Raw genomic sequence first — 17581 nt, forward strand, 5'->3', positions numbered from 1 at the left:
AGTAGATGTTGGGCCAGCGTACTTACTAATAAAAAGAAAAAGGGACAGCATACTTACTAATTTTTATCCTAATAATATTGAAGCTCCAGAGTAGAGGTGAGTATCTGTACACACCAAGAACCCATTCATCTCTGTAGATAGCCCCTCTTAGAATAAACAAAACATTTCCTGACATAATTGAGGTATCAGATATCATTGTTTACGAGCCATATTGTGATTTTGAGGCACTTTTATACTTAAGTCTAAATTAGCCACAGTACTTTTTACGTGATTATTCTAGAAAAAGTTGCCAGTCTTTCATGTTCACCTTTTTTTTTTTCTTCAAATGAGGAGATCAGAGAGAATGTGTAGGACAGTCAAAATGCCTCATGCAGATGTTATCATCTCATGAGTTAAATTAAGTGAATATTCACCCCACATGAAAATGTCTAACAGCCTCTTCCCCCCACCCCTCAACTTGTGATACATTGATTTACAGAGATGATAAAAAGGATGGGCTGAAGTTCTACACTGATCCTTCCTATTTCTTTGACCTTTGGAAAGAAAAAATGCTGCAGGACACAGAAGACAAAAGAAAGGAGAAGAGGCGTCAGAAGGTAAATAATTCTAGTGTGGGAACTCACAAATCGACGTTGAAATGAGATCCTGGTTTAGAAATAAGTCAGTAAGTCCTTTATGCAAATGGTTGGTATGTTGAATTTAGTGCAGAAGTAGAGGTTGCATTTTTACATAATGATACTGACAATTCAGTCTAACACAGTAATACTATTTTTCAGTAAATACTTTCTGATTTGTTCCCTAAACTTGCTTTGCTTTAATAGAAGTAGTGACTAGAACTTTTGTATGTAACCATGTTTTATAACTTTTCTCCTGCTCTTTAAATTTCACAAAGCAGTCAACATTTCATATCAGATATAATGACTTGCTCTCATCTCTGTAAAGCATTCCCAACTGGTGCATTGCCACCTAGCTTTAATTAACACCTTGATGAGATGTTCATATTGGATCAAAAGGCATGTGTGATCTGTACATTTAGGGCATAGTATTTACCAAACAATGAGGTTCCTTTTGGTGAGGTGTAATAGGCAGTCAACTTGTAAATCTGAAGGTTGCTGACCACATTATGACCACATAATCACTACATCATGAGCACTCTTGGAAGAATAATCATGCTTTGCCAAGAACTGCCCCTTTAGGGCCCAGAAATTCGACTTAACCTCCTGAGAGTTAATTCTCCAAAGGCAAATATTTGTCAAGACTTTTATATGTAAACTGTGTTTTTAAAAAACGAGCACCTGGTTTGCTTGACAAATCTTAGAGTGCTTTCTTTAAGACAAAGTCTTAGCAAGTTGTGGGTTAGTGGCCTTAATGTTTGGAGGCTTCTAGATGTACTGGAACCATAGAAGCCACAGTTTGGGATGGAAGAAAATTTAAGATTTGAAAATGGGATTTAAGAAAGGGAACATGGAAGCAGTTTACAGACTACAAGGGTAAGGTGTTCCCACTGAAGTCCAAGAAAGAATTCTAAAGGTTGGTTATTCGTGCTCTCTCCTTGTGCTGTGGGTGGGGAGATGAATGGAGAAATCTTGGAAGGGCTGCTGAGAGTTGAAGTTGGAAAGTGTCCAAGTGAAGAAAGTATTAAGTATTTAAGTGAAGGAAAAACTGATCCTGGTCTCTTGACTGGAAAAGAAACAGATTATCTCAAGGCCCATTGGTCCCTACACCTTTTTGTACTAACAGGGATTTAAGGGTATTTTCCTTTAAAACATGCCTGTCCTTTTAAGTGGTCTTCTAGGTTTCCTTTCTCAGTGATACTTTTGGCAAAAATATCTAAGTTTTTTAGCAGTGTTCTTCAGGGGAAAACAGTCTTAGTGTATGGATGATTATCATGTCTTCAAAATTACACCATTTCCTTGACTGTTTTGTCTCATTACACATTCCTCCAACACATAAAATTCTGATAAGAATTTCTTATTCATTTATATAATAATGTTTCTTGAATGCCTTCTAAATGCTGGATAAACAGTGGTGAGGAAGGATTATCACCCTCACAGAGATTACAATGTAGTGGGGGAAACAAACATTAAGTAATCATGCAGCCCACTGGAAGTCATAAAGAGGGAAAGTATTTTGAAAATTCTAGCACGAAATCTTCTATTACGTAGGAATAGAAAATGAGACCAGTTAATCCTTTGTTTCCCAGGATTTCCAAAACACAGGTTACTTTCAGTTTGGAGCTGAAAATTCTCTCTGAAGGAAAAATTAGTTTAGAGGATTTGGGGATGAGAAATCCATTGTTTCTGAACTTCGTTTCCTGAGTTTGCTGGTTTAAAAACATTTTTTAAATGATGCAAGTAAATATGTAGTTGTAAGTGTGTAGTTCCAGTGCCTAGTAAATGTTGTGAAGGGAAAGTACAGTGTGCAGTGGGTGAAGTGACAAGGTGGGTGGGGGGGTGACATTGCATATGAGGTGGTGTCATTCACTGAGCTCCAGCAGTGGGGAGTTAGAAGTCCGCTAAGGAGAGTCCACATCAGTGCATATGTGTGCACGTATGCATGCGCATGTTTGTATGCGTGCATGCTCGTGAGCCGGGATGCTGGAGGAGTGGGGGCAGAGGAGGTGCAGGGAGCTTCCGAATTGAGGAGCATTAGAGGTAGAGGCAGCTAGGATCGTCCCGGCTAGGAGATGGTTGGATACATTCCAGGGACTTTAACAGAAGCCAGTGTAGTTGGAATACAAACACTCGACTGTGAACACTTGGTCATAATCGGTTTGTACATACGTGTGTGTGTGTGTGTGTGTGTGTCTTGTGTGCACGTTGATGAGTGGATTTGGAGGCTAAACCACTGTAAGGAAAGTCACAGATGATCATAACACTTGATCTAAACACTTGATCTAAATGCATCTAAACACATACGTCTTTTAAAAGTAAGGGTGACAGTTACTGATGACTACAATGGTTCTTAATCAGGAGGTATGTTGAAATCCATTGAACTCTCCCTCCTTTTGGTTTCTACAAGTATACGGGCAATGCGTGCTGGTTGTAAAACGCTCATGTTACACTGAAGTGAATACATTAGTGTAGAAAATTTGAGGATAAGATTTTCCTTTCCCAGGTGTCACCAATCATTAGGAGTGACTCAGTGTGTACATTTTTAGACGTTTTAAAAAGCATTCATAAATATATGCATACACTTCACAAAGCACTTGTATATGCATAGAATGGTACCACACCCGATGTCTACACAAGCACATGCAGACATATACATACATTGACATAATTAAAGATGTCCTGTGTTCTTTTTAATAGTTGTGTAGTACTCAAAGGTGTGCATGCTACATTAACTGTTTGCTCTTTACTGTGTTAGGTCATACTTTGGTTGCTTGTGAAGAGTTGCTTAACAGGACTATGGTATTGCCTGATCCATGTGCAGATAAGTCTTCTGGGCAAACTTCTAGAAGACAAATAATGAGCTTTGAATTTTGAAAGATACCATCAAATTGCCCCTTGACCATTAAAAGACTGAACCAGTTTACGCTCTTAACAGACCTCTTCCAGACCTGCATATCATTATTATTTTGAAGGATATCATCCCTCCCCCATGAAAATCTCATTTGCACTACATACCTTTTCATATCTTTATTAACTGTGTATACATGTTCTGTGAATTCCATGTTCGCATCATCTACCAGCTTCGTCCAGGTACCCACCGTGAACCATCAGCTACCCTTTCACAGGACCTGCCTTCCCCCTTCTAATCTGTTCTCCACAACCTTGAGGGATCTTCTCAGATTGCTTCCGCAGTGTGACAGCCCCTCCCTTCTCACCTTTGATAGTTTCCCATTGCCTTTGGGATAAAGAACAACACCTCTGACCCGCCCTGTAAGGTCTGGCTTACCTTTGAGATCTCAGGAGCCATTCCCCCTAATTGCCCATTTACCGTCTTTCATTCCTCCTGATGTGCTGCTGTCCTCAGAGCTGGCTCACATTCTATCCGCTCTGCCCATGCACCTGCCCTGCTCGCTGCAGAATGATACCTGCTCACATGTCGGGGCTAGTCTCGGCCACTCCCTGACTTCCAGATGAGGCGCCATTCAGTATATGACGCATTTATGTTTTACCATATTTTATACCTGGACATTGTTTGTGTCCTTTTCTGGGCCTCTCGCACTGGACCGCAAGCTCCACGGAGGCAGATTCCTTGTCTTTTTGTCTGCTGTTTGTATCCTCAGCGCCTGACCCGGTGCGTAAGCTCACCTGGGTCTGATCACTTAGCGCTCGTGTGTCTTCTGTAAATCCGTGTGCGGGGAGTCTTTAACAGGAGTCTAGGAGTTAAGAGCAGGTAATTCTCATCTTTAAAGACCGTGACCTCTTACTTGGGAATTATGAAAAACACATACACATATAGCAATAACTGTCCTCACCTTTGAAGAAACACCTGTGTAGGACCCAAGTTTTTACTGGATACATTTTTGCTGGCAAAGTAGGGCTGGAGCAGACTGATTCTCGGTATGGTAAGGTAAGTTCTTAGCATGTTTTTGTTCCATGTTAAACTAGTTGCAGGATTAGCTTAAATATTCTGTAATAATCTTATTAGAAACTGGCAATAGAGTATTTTGAGTTATTTTGTGAAAGATGATTGCATGATAACCATTCAGTCAAAAGTGTATAGTGGTAGACGTGATTTGTCTGTATCTCAGTTATCTCTATCATGCAGATCTAAAAGATCTAGTACATTAAAACAAGCTAAAAGCCTAGTAAGATGCGAATTCTTTACCAGAAATGATGGTAAGCGGTTCCTGGAGTTAGCTGCTGCAGAGTAGCTTCTGTTTATTGAGGTTAAATGGTTACGTGTCAGTTACTGCTGCTGGGTCTATGTCAGGTAAGAGAATGTATACTGTGTTCGAATTTTTCAGAACGTTCGTGTGATCTGAAATGGGAATATCTCTTGTCTGCGTGCCGGGCTTGTTTCCCGTTCATTACAACTGCATTTAACCTGCTCTTTTCCTTTCCCTTCTGTCTTGGCATGCTTACTTTCTCTTCCTGCACATCAGGAGCAAAAGCGTATAGATGGCACAACCCGGGAGGTGAAAAAGGTTAGGAAGGCCAGAAACAGGCGCCAGGAGTGGAGTATGATGGCATATGACAAAGAGCTTAGACCCGACAACAGGCTGTCTCAGAGTGTGTACCACGGAGCGTCTTCCGAGGGATCCCTGTCCCCAGACACTAGGTGTGTGTGCGTGTGTTGTAGAAAGCCTCTGTGTAGTAAATTGGTTTTATTATATGTTGGACATGCACCAGTGTCTTTGGTGTTTATATGGCCCATGATATGTTGCAAAAACTTGCCTTAAAAATTAATGATATGTATTTTTTTGACTTTGAAATAATACTTGAAAGTGGTTTCATTGTACGTTGGGTTACTTTGTATGATTTTCCATCGCTCTAACTCATTTATTGTTCCATTAACCTAGATGTAGTGTTTTTAACACTGATGCTATATTTGGGCTTAGTAACTGCCAATGACTTACATTTTTAATAATCGTTTACTCCTTTCTCTCCCTCTTTAGCTTAGAATGTTGAATTTCTTTTGCCACGTGATAGCTAAAAATAATTAGTAGGTGGTAATTGATGTGCCTAAGACGGAACTTCAGTATTTTTTCTGGAAAACTTTTCTAAGATTGATGAGCCAATGAGTTAGTTATTTCTTCAGTTTACTAATCTTATGTATTCTAATTTCAGGAGAAGTTTAAGAATTTGTAAGCATTTAAATAAAAATATTCCTTGCAGGTGCGAATGATATGGTCGCTAAGTCACATTTGTTGCAAAAGGGACTCTCGGAATAACAGAGTCTCACTAGTCAGTTAGTACTTCGGCTTTAATTTCCCAACTCTGCTTGTGTAAGGTCGGGGTCTCCCACTGGTCAGAAGCCTCAGAGTTTTCCATCACCATTTCAGAATTTGAACAGAGAATTCTTATATGACTCAAGAATGTTTCAAAAACAGCAACAACCTATACCTTACGTTATATCTGTGTCCTTTTTTCTTAATTTTTCTCTCTATAACCTCAGTGTCTAGCACAGACTCTGCACACAGAAGATATTTCATATTTGGTACTTACCGCGCCCAGAAATATGCCCACCCCGGAAGGGCTCTCAGTCATTGGTTGGCTATGCTAGAAGACAAGTTCTAGGCAGTTTTTCTGTACAAGTTGTTATCTGTTCAGTACTCGAGAATTATTGGAGATGTAACTGAACATTCACCTCAGGTGTGAATCTCTATGTCCATTTTTGTCCATAGAAAATAATAATGATGATTCAGATTTGCTCACAGGTCTTCGGGTGAGGAGGGGTACTTGAATATTACAGATAGCCCCCAGGGTGCTCCCCCACCAAGTAATTTAATTGTGATTATTTATTCATGTTAAACATATACTTTATTTTATAATGCTCCATATATATTCTTATTTCAGTAGGTACAGGTGGAAAAATGAGTTTTTTTTGATCCCTCAGTTGAATGTTTGCTGTTCATTCTAGCATCTGAGATTCACTTGTTCCATGTTGGGTATAAAATCAATGATTGCTGAGATCATTTAGTATTCTGCTTTTGTATTTATGTTGTTTAGATAGATCTTCATTTCTTTTATTTTTCAGAACACAAATCCTATTTCCTGTGGCCTCTTACTATCTGTAACAGATAATAGATTAAAAGTTCATCGTTGTACTTGGATTCTATGCCTTAATTTAGAATCTTTTATTTTTTATTTTACTGAAGTATATCACTTTTTTTCTTATTGTAAAATAAGAGGAACTTCTAATATTTGGAAGTTACAGAGAAAAATTAAAATCTTATCCATAATCCCATCACCCAGAGAAACCACCATTTGCTTTTTAGCTTATTTCTTTCTTTGGTCATTTTTCTGTACATATATATGTTTTTCTCTTACAAAATTGAAATCATGCTCTATGTTTTTTATCTGTTGACCTTTGTTATTTCATATTTATGTCTTAAGCATTATTTAGAAACATGGTCTTTCGTGGATGTATGGGGGACAACAGAGTTAAATCTAATATCAGATTTCATGGCATGTATATGGTCTGTTCATGTAAGTAGTCTGTTTTAACCCAATCCACATACACTAACCATAAAGTTTTGCTTTCTCTGTAAATCAGGAATGGTTTGATTGTAAGCATAAATTTAGAATGAGAATGGACATGCTTGCCTATTGCTCTCTCTCGCCATTATCAGGAGATGTGAGAACTCCAGCGCAAGTGTCCTTGTGCTCGTCCCCTCCTGTCCTGCACCCTGTGCTGCAGCTGACGACCCACCTGTCCACCCACCTGTCCACCAAAAGACCCCAGGGGAGTCTTTTGATTCTCCCACTGAGTCTCCACTGCCTACACTTCCCTTCCTCCGTTTTCCATGTGATCTTCACTCTTACCAATGCTCTTTTCTGCAGCAGATAATCGGTGCCGATCATGACACTTCAGCCTCATCCCACTCATCTCCACGTTGGTACAGCGTCTTCTGTGGGTGACTGCTACCTTCCCATGGGGCTGTCTTTCCCCCAGCAGGCCCCCGACTCCCCACCTCTCCTCCAGCCGCTGGCGCCCCCCTCACCGAGCAGCCCTCTTGAGCCCACCCTTCTCCAGAGCCCTTCCCTCTAGAGCCCTCCTGCTGGAGTTCAGGTCCTCGGATGCTCACTGCCTGTTCCTTACTCCCTGCTCCACTGGTCCTCCCCTTTCTCAGGCTCCACTGGGGCTCTCTCACAGAGCCACTTTACTGGGGTAAGGACTCTGAGTCCCGCCACAGTGTTTACAATCTCTGGCTCCTCCTCTCATCAGAAGCACTCTGTATTTTGCTAGATAACTTTGTCTCCTTGAGAAAGTCGTACACAATCTGTGACATAGGCACACGGAGTCATAGGCACACCTCACCAGTGACTGGAGAGTTTTAGGTATTTGTGTTTTTAAAATGCGTTAAACCTAAAGCTAGGTCAGGTTCTTCTCCCATTAAAATTTTTTAATTTTAAATATTTCCATCTCCCTTGCATAGTTTGCATAGTTCAGGAGACATACCCCTAGCTACACCATAATCTAGAACTTACACTGCAATTAAGGGAGGGAAAAAGTGAGTTACCAGTTATTGTTGTACTGCAATCCAGGAAGAAAAAAAGCAAAAAAAAAAACAAAAACAAAAACAAAAACAAAAAAAACCACAAACAAAACAAAACAAAGCAGGCTCTTGTCATTTAGGACAGTTGGCTCTGCTGTGTGATGCTCCGGTTAGGGAAGCTACTGCCTGAGTTTCAAAGATGGAAACTTGGTTGGTGTCTTCCCCACCCCGTCTCCTCCTTCCCCAATGTGTGTTTGCCTGTTTCCTCCAGAGAGAGAGACACAAGCTGACCCCTCACAGAAGCCAGCAAATACATGTGAGAAGAGTAAGGACAAGAAGAGAGGAGTGGGAGAGAAGGAAAATGGGCATTGAGTTCATGAGTGACGCCAAGGAGCTGGCGCAGGCAGGGGGCGCCACCGAGGATGCAGTGCCCAGAGGGTTCGTCACCTTGCTTTCCGGGACCCCAGCCTCAGCTTGCCCACCCTGCTTTGGCTGCCCTGACAGTTCGCGCATCCCTGGAGCTGGCCTGTAGCCCGGGCCAGGGACACGCCACTGTCCTTACTAATACCTAGGTGGCCGCCACCCTCACAGGCCACGCTCCCTCCAGGCCCCCTCGCCCCACTGGCATCGTGGCCCCCGCATCTTCCCAGGCTCTGCTCATCTAATACCACATCTCCATTCCTTCCAGAGTTTCACACTGTGCCGTGCAAAGAAAAGAAGCCCTTTCCACACTGCACCGTGCGCCCTCTCTTTTGGCTAAATACCGTCCTTCTGTTTAAGAAAACTACAACCCACTGAATTGCATTCTTGATTTCTTCCGCTCTTCTTACTGTTCATATTTATCCAGCTCACCTGCCATTTTATAATATCTAATTATATGCTGTCAGTTCCATTGCCACTGAAATCCTCTGTCTTAGGCCCTGTGTTTTAATTAAATGGAATTTGCCTTGTAGCCTTCTCTCTTAGAGAAAAAGCACGCTGAAATATTGCGAAAATGGGGCTCTGTTGTCTCCTGCTTGCCGATCTGTCTGACTTACCCACTTCAGCGCGGGGACCCTGAAGCCACATAACACTGGGGCTTGCTGCTAAAGTAGTTGTTTTGTCGTTGCTCGGAAGCTCTCACAGGGCTGGACCGAGTCCAGAGTGAAGGAAATCAGTGTGTGATTTCTGTATATTGGCAAAGTTATTATTCAAATAATATGCTTATGGCTGTTGCGGGGAATCTTTTTAACTGAATTGGACTTTCTCTCCCCCCCCCACCCCTTTCCTGAACATCAGGTCACATGCATCAGATGTCACGGATTACTCTTACCCAGCGACTCCCAACCACTCTCTGCACCCACAGCCCGTGACCCCTTCTTACGCAGCCGGGGACGCGCCACCACACGGGCCAGCAAGCCAGGCCCCCGAGCATGAGTACCGACCCCCCTCTGCCTCGGCGCGGCACATGGCCCTAAACAGGCCCCAGCAGCCACCGCCGCCACCCCCACCACAGGCCGCAGAGGGGTCCCAGGCCTCCGCACCCATGGCACCAGCGGACTACGGGTAACTCGAGACTCCTGTCTTCTACCTCTGTTTGCTGTTGCGTTGGGAGTTTGCTATGTGTGGTCTAAAACTTTCTGCTGAATAATCATCCCTTAGGGGCCAGATGTGGCCAAGGATCTCTGGATGTAGATAGTACCAGCCATGACCAATTCTGTGTTAAAATATTCAGTGTCACTCTGGTTCCCTTTTTCTTACAGACGGGTCTCAGGTTTGTGTCTGTATTCATGTATACACACTCCCTCACACCTACTTTGAGGTGTGTGTGAAGGCATTTCTAAGCCAAGGCATTGAGAAAGGATGAAGTGTTGCTTTTGTGAACCTGTCACAAGCCCTCAGGTCTCGTATATGTTCTGGGTGAACCACAGACAGTTCCTGTCACAAGTGAGAAAACTCTCCAGGGCTGCCCTCCAGGAGCCCCTGCTTGCACTTGGCCATAGGTGACTATACCCTCTCTTGATCTCTTGGTGTGCAGACCTCCTACCATCAGGCCCTTTTGTTTTCTGTCACTTGAGTAAAATCCAAACAGCTCCTAAAGAAAGAGCCCTGTGGTCACGTCTTTATTAACGTAAGCACTCACCTTTATTTTGATAGGCTGCCTTTTGTCCTCTATTTTCTGAATTAACTGTAATCTTTAAAGAGTTCATCCCTCCAAGATAGTGCCTAGGAAAGTTGAATGTGTCTTTCCATTAACGTGTGTGTTCTTCAGTCCAGAGCAGTGTGTGTCACCTTCTAAATGTATGTCCCTCTGCTTTCAGAGGTTCTCTTCCGTTGTTTCACCTGAAGGGTCCCCAGAGTGTGGGAGTGCCCAGAGAGTGAAGCCCTAATTAAGGGTCCGGCAAAGAGAGGGTCTGTGGTCCAGTAGGATTCAGTGGACTTCTTAGGCATAGGACTTTTCAAAGATTTTTGATATTCTAATGGGCCCTGTGGGCTTGAGGAATTTCCATGGGGATGAGGTATAAAATACAGAATTTTCCGAATCTGACTGACCACAGGACCCTTGTAAGACAAGTTTGCGAGCCACCCACCTTTGATGCCCACTATAAGGATAAATTTGAATTGCTGTTCATAACCTTTGCAGTCAACTGTTTTATTTTAGCCTTCCACAGAAAGTTAATTTTTAAAAAAGATTTATTTATGCATTTGAGAGAGAGAAAAAAAGACAATGCAAGTGGAGGATGGGGGATGGGCACAGGGAGGAGAGAGAGAATCTTAAGCAGGTTCCACGATGAGCATGGAGCCCCACATAGGGGCTCATTCTTAGGACTCTGAGACCAGGACCCGAGCCAAAATCAAGAGTGGGATTCTTAACCAGCTGAGCTACCCAGGTGCCCCCAAAGTTGCCTTTTGAGTGGTTTTCTTTCTGGTTCATTTGTGTAGATGAATTTCATCATAGTGAATAATGTAGACATGTAAAAATGACTGGCCCAAAGTGCGGATGTTTGCATCCTGCAGTGTTTAAAGTGCAGAGGACGGTATATATTGGGTTTGGGGGAGGCCTCTGAATTGGACATGTTCGACTTTCCGAGGCTATGACTTTGTCACTGTTGTAATGACTCTGTGTGTTTCATCTCTTTGTCAGGATGATGCCAGCACAGATAATTGAGTATTACAACCCCTCAGGACCTCCTCCTCCACCACCACCCCCCATGATTCCTTCAGCACAAACTGCTTTCGTCAGCCCCCTCCAGATCCCCATGCAGTCCCCCTTCCCTGCCTCTGCCGGCACCTCCTACGCCACTCCTCCTCACCCTCCCACCGCTGGGCTCGTCGTCACAGCCCCACCGCCTCCAGGCCCACCACCTCCTCCACCAGGCCCTCCTGGCGCAGGCTCTTCTCGCTCATCCTCCCCGATGCACGGCCCCCCTGCAGCTGAGGCGAAGCGCCCAGAGACAGCACAGCCACCCATAAGTGACGCTCGAAGCGATCTTCTCGCTGCCATTCGAATGGGTAAGTGAGCGCCTCAAACACAGTGTTCCTTTTAGAAAGAGACTTCTTTATGGCTCTAACCAGCCTCAGCCTAGTCTTCTTCAAATGACTGCTCTCTCCACTGAACTGTTTTTTAGAATAGGGTTAAAGGATGCTTGTTTGAGTTTGTTTTCTTAACAGGAGACCTATTCTTGCCAGTGCAAGATAAATACACAATAATAAAGTATTGAGAGAATTCGGGAAAGCTGTACTTGACTAGAAATAGATAATAAAGATGATCATCGGTTAACTGGGTCTTTTCTCTGCATTCTACTGTGGGGGTAAACGTCTAAGTGAAAGAAAGTGAGCTCGTAGCAATGATTGAGTTATTTTTATAAACCTAAGCTGTGTCCTAGACTTCCCATATTTTTAGCTTGATGCGCGAAGCCAGTAAGTTTTTCAGCATGTATTTAGCAACAAGATTCTTTTGTCGGCTAAAAGCCCTACACTGAACCCCAGAGCATGAGACATACAGAAATAGAGCCTTTCTGATCAAATCAGGATAGAGGAGCCCAGACACTCACCCGTTCTGGCATCCCCTCAGCACCACACGTTAACCATCTGTTCCACCCGTTTATTCTCAGCCCTGGGGCATAGCCCAGGCCGGGTGAGGGTCACTGACAGGATGCGCAGATGTCCTAGGAGCTCCTCATTCAGTGGGGAGCTGCACCATCTCTTGGTCACAGGCTTGTTGTTTCCGTCTGGAAGGGATTGAGAAAGGCGGCACTGTCGTCCTTCACAGGACAGCTGGGACATTACTGTCTCTGCTTTTGCCTTGAGTGCCCCCAAATCAGACCCAAGTGTGGCACATGAGCCCAGCCTTCTCATATGTCTCCAACGTCATTGACACACTTTGATTTTGTCAAGAAAAGTCCCAGAGCTCTACGACCTCACTGATAACAAATTTAGGGTCATAGTAGGACAGTGTTTTTGTTTTTGGATACCTGTTAGCCCCATCCAATAAGAGTGATCACATAACCAGGATCTAATCATGAGGAAGCCTCTAAGAAGCCCACATCAAGGGACAGTATACAAAGGAGCCGCCTGTGTTCTTAAAAAATGTCAAGATCAGAGCCGCAAAGACTGAAGAACTGCCCGTATTAAGGAACATTAGTGAAAGACGACAGACAGTGTCATCAGTATTCCCACGTTGGATCCCAGGCCTGGTGGAAAACTTTCTGCTGCTTTTAAGTCTACTGGCAAAATTTACATAATATTTATAAAAGAGATGGTAGTATTGTATTTATGCTCATAGTCTGATTTTGATCATTGTTTTTTAGGAATTACACATTAAGTATTTTAAGGACAAAGGAACGTTACATGCTACTTATTCCCAGGTGGTCCAGAAAAAAGTTGTATGTATGAGCAAGAATGATAAAGGTTGCTAAAAAAAAAAGTGGTCATATGTTATCAGTTGGGGAACCTGGGTATAGTTTTTATGGGAATTTTTTTTTTTTACTTGTCTTTCTTTTGGTGGGGAGAAGAGCAGAGAGAGAGAGAGGAGAGAGAGAGAGAGAGAAACTTAGCAGGCTCCACGCCCAGCATGAAACCCATCTCTGGGCTCTATCCCACAACTGTGAGATCATGACTTGAGCCAAAATTGAATCAGTTGCTTAACCAACGGCACCACCCAGGTGCCCCTTTTTTCTACATCTTACAGGGAGGGATTCTATAAAATCTGAAATTGTTTCAAAAGAAAAATTAAAGAATTAACTTTAAATTATCTTTGTCACCTACTGTTACTTTATAAGAAAGTAGATGATTGTATCTTATATTCATTTTTAGAAGTAATTGGTGAAACACAGATCTCCCTTACCTCCCGGCACTAATCAAAAGCTATTAGCACAAAATGCTCCTTTTCAAGCCTTTGGATTACAGCAATGTCCAGGAAATTGTTCGTGATAGAAGAAGTGCTCCATGTTTGTACGTTCCAATATGGTAGCCACTAGGCACAATAAATTTATCCTTAATCAGCCACGTGTAGTGGCTTCCCTAGTGGAAGGTGCAGGCCAGAATTTTCTTTCATGATGTTCAAGTGCACTGGAATTCAGCACATTTCTACAAACAGTGTCAACGACTTTGAGTGCCTTTTTTTTGGTCGTGACACTTCGATTTCCCAAGCTTTTCTCACTTCAGGTTTCCAAACTTTTTACCTTTGGGGGCGGGGAGGGGGTGGTAAGGCTAAATAGACTTCCTAGTTTGTTTTCCTTAATTTGGAGCAAGCAGAGCGATTTAATTCTCCTCTCCGGGTTGCGTCCCCAGGGATTCAGTTGAAAAAGGTGCAAGAACAGCGCGAGCAAGAGGCCAAGCGGGAGCCAGTCGGGAACGACGTGGCCACTATTCTGTCCAGACGCATCGCCGTGGAGTACAGCGATTCCGACGACGACTCTGAGTTCGACGAGAACGACTGGTCCGACTGAGGCGGCGCGCATGCACAGCGGGGCCACCAGGGGCCACGTGTCGGAAATGTATTGAAAATTTTAAGTGGTCCCAACACCCACATAGTGGTATTATAATCCTGTAGCGTAGCAACTTTTGTATTAATAATGTGATATTGCTTTTGCACATCCAAAAATTCTGGGTTTTTTCAGTATTTACTGTGTAATACTTAAGTGCCACTAAACATAGCAAATTGTGCTGCACCCAAGGAAATACGCTGTAACTATCGCATTGTCCTGAAAACAGCCTCTTGCTTCCTTTTTCTTGGCCACGAGAGTACTTCGTGCAGTTTGGGTCTCCTCTTCCTGATCACTGTAATTCCGCAGACTTGCTGTGTGTTTGTGAAGCTGCCTGGTGTTAGGTCTTTGCAAGATTAACGACCATGTGTCAGAGTGACGTCTTCCAGTCAGTGATACCGTTTCACCCTTTCTGTTCGTTTGTTTCTAACGTGTTTCCCAAGAAATTGGCTCTAGGGGAAAGATTTAACAAGTCAGGGGCATCCAACGTTGCTGCTTCCCTAAGCTCAGCCGCCCGCGTGTGAATCGGAACGTTCCCTGAGATGCTTTTGTTCCCGTTGCACGCTCTGGTGAAACATGAACTTGGAAGGCCCTTCCCAGGCAGGGTTCCCTGCGGGCGCTCCCTTGGTCAATGCTTGGCGGTGATTCCGGAAGGGGCTCCAGCTGCTGCGCAGTCACGAGTATGGAGAACAGGGTGCTCTTCCTTCCGGGGCCCTCGGGGCTGACCCTGGGAACCCCTGAGTCCCTAGAGCCCTGGGGGGGGCCAGCCGGCCGGCACAACACGACGGGGGCGGGGGGGCACAGGGTGCGGAGGAGCCCCCCACCCCGGCCTTTCCTAGAGCCGCGTCCTAAGTTCCCCACTCCTCAGCGCGCTCCGGAGAGGGCGCCCCACGGCCCCTCGCCCCACTTGGTCTGAATTTCACAAAGCTTAGATTGTAGGTGGAAGTAGATGCTGACAGCTCTGCGCTTTTCCTGGTGCTGTGGCCAGATTAGGGATCCATCACCCAAGCAGGGCCTCGGCCCTATTCCTAGAAGCACACGGTTCTCTTTTCTCATGGTGTCGTCGGCACATTAAACTGTAAAAATTACCTCAGATTAGACGAGGCGTGTAGCTGTTCCAGATCACGTTCCCTTCACTGCAGCGCTTCCTGCTGCGCTCCCCACACGGCAGTTCGGAGACCTCCGGGCTTTACCTTCCTGGCGAAGGCGGAGCCACGGAAGGCTCACGGCTGGCAGCCCGGCTCTTGTCATTTTGGGAGGAAGGGTAGCTGCTTGTTCAGAATCAGTAAACGCCCCCAGGCTTCGACTGTAGACACGACTTCACAAATATACGGAGACACTTCACTTCCTAGGGATTGTCACCTACGTGCAGCATTTCAAACGGACGGGTTATTTGTGACTCTCAGTCATCATGGAGGCTTTAGCTCAAAACAGTTGTCTGGTTCAAGGTAGTCATCTAAACAGGACCATGGCCAGTGGATTTTTGTTAATGAGTCCTCCTGAGGACTTCTGCGGGGACCCCAAACCACGTCCATGTGTCCCCTAGTGGACACCGATTTGGCTTATGGACGGTCATCAGATAAAGCCCATCGTTGGGTTTTAGTCACATAGATTTTGAAACTCTGAAAAGCCTAATGTCTGCATCTCCTTCCCGAGACCATGCTTCTTCTATCGGTTTACCTGAGTCTTTTCAGCTGTACTAGCTGTTGGGACACATGCTTCTCGGGTTTCCGTTTCCTGGAGCTAGTCACCATAATTTTATTGAATTTAAGTGGTAGTTATTGTGGACTTTCACATTTCTTTCCTTGATTTCCCCCCCCCCCCACCTTTTTTTTTTTTTTTTCCTCCAGCATAAAGGCCTACTGTGTTGGCATTATTCTTGGGACTTTTACCATTTGTAGTCTGATTTTATCGTTATTACAGTATTTTGTTTTTATTGTTACTTTTCAGTTAGGAATTCCTTGTATAATTCTAGAACATCTATTTGGTAACACTTCTTTGTTTTTTATGTCCCTTCTGTTCTCAGGATGAAGAGAACATATAAAGCTACTATCCATGTCAGGATTTCTCCTATTTATATCTTATTACAGTAAAATTACTGGCACTTTATTCATAAATATTCATAAGCCTATTAATTATTAGTTGTCTTCCTGTAGTTTAATCAACAAGTTATTTTCGACTTGATTTTCCTACTAGTGAAAAGTTTTTGCCCTAATATGTTGCATAGCCTTTAAAATGGAATGGAAAAGGACTAAAATTCAATTTAGATTATTTTTGCAGTATTTTTCTCAGCAAATCTGATTTATTCTAAAATTAAATCCAGACTTTTTCTAATGTGCTGTTACATGAAAAGGAAAAAGTGAATATTTTGAATCTTCAGTTTTCGTTTTCAAAAAGTATTTACCGAAACAAATGGAGAAGGACATTTAAAAGCCTATTTCGTATCTGCGGATTTTACATCTTAAAGTAGTAGTTATATTTTAAATTTTAATTTTTAAATCTCTCAGTTTTTTCCCTCCATGTGTATTTTAGATTAATTTCTTACAAGCTTTTTTCTCATATCATAGATTAGGCAGAGGGAATGAGAAGGTTACTCGGTACCACACATTAGCTACACAAACATAATGTGATTGGTTTTCCATTGTTAACCCCAAACCATGAGATTTGGTACACTTATGTTTTTCTTTAGTGGAAGTATATGGTTAGAAAATTAACATTTTCATTTCAGTAAATTTTTAGAATATCAAAATCTTTTCTGAGCACCAAGTGGCTAGGTTGTGAAAGTTTTGTAATAATTTGCAACTGGAGTACATGATACATTTTAATCCATTAAAGACTAGTGGGAATGTATCAGCCAGAGTAGCAAGTAATTTTTGTTTTATAAATCAGAGTATCTGTCACCTTGCAGTATTACCAATGCTGTTGTAAATTGAATTGAAAGTGGTATTAAAAAAAAAAAAACACACACCTCCTGTTAAACAATTTTTATCTGTTTGTATATCTTACTATAGATTATGTACAAGTAACATCTAAATAAAATTACACTTTTAACCCTAAAAGGTTTTGTTCATTGATAACAGTGTTGTTGTTTAACCTTTCTTGGAGGGGAGAAGTTGGGGTTTGGGCAGGGTTTTTATATATCCAAGAGTTCAGATTGGATTCTGGGAATGACTCGGGAAGCCCTGGCATAATTAGGAAGAAAAAGCCATTCTGGGAGCAGGAAGCCACATGCTCAGATGAGGCTTCTTGGCCACATCTAGTCTCAGTAACAGTGATGAATACTCTGTACCATTTATTGCTTAATGAGATGCTTTCATTTAGTCCTTATGATAATCCTTTAAAAATGGGCATTCTCTCTATTTCATATATGAGCAAACTAACATGAAGTTAAGTTGCTGGTCAAGGGCCTCGGTTCATGTCAAACACACACAGTAAGTGTGACCACATTCAGGAAAGCAGCTGGAGTGAGCTTCTGGAACAGCTGCGTCTGAGTTGCCTGTGC

General features: G+C 43.1%; 1 protein-coding gene across 2 annotated transcripts in view; it reads left to right on the top strand.

Moving 5' to 3' along the window:
• The window catches only part of WASF3 (WASP family member 3), a 127590-nt gene extending 113016 nt beyond the window's left edge, over positions 1-14574 (top strand). Inside the window, exons 6-10 of one of the 2 annotated variants that reach the window (XM_032838193.1) lie at positions 479-596; positions 8385-8551; positions 9392-9658; positions 11238-11605; positions 13886-14574. In XM_032838193.1, the coding sequence (XP_032694084.1) occupies positions 479-596; positions 8385-8551; positions 9392-9658; positions 11238-11605; positions 13886-14043 (1078 nt within the window). In that variant the 3' untranslated portion in view covers positions 14044-14574. Of the gene's footprint in view, positions 1-478; positions 597-5056; positions 5233-8384; positions 8552-9391; positions 9659-11237; positions 11606-13885 lie in introns of both variants that reach the window. The other variant, XM_032838192.1, reaches the window with a different exon arrangement.
• The last annotated feature ends 3007 nt before the right edge of the window (positions 14575-17581 follow it).

This window comes from Lontra canadensis, unplaced genomic scaffold (assembly GCF_010015895.1).
Source record: "Lontra canadensis isolate GAN:19392208 unplaced genomic scaffold, GSC_riverotter_1.0 scaffold103, whole genome shotgun sequence".
Lineage (NCBI taxonomy): Eukaryota > Metazoa > Chordata > Mammalia > Carnivora > Mustelidae > Lontra > Lontra canadensis.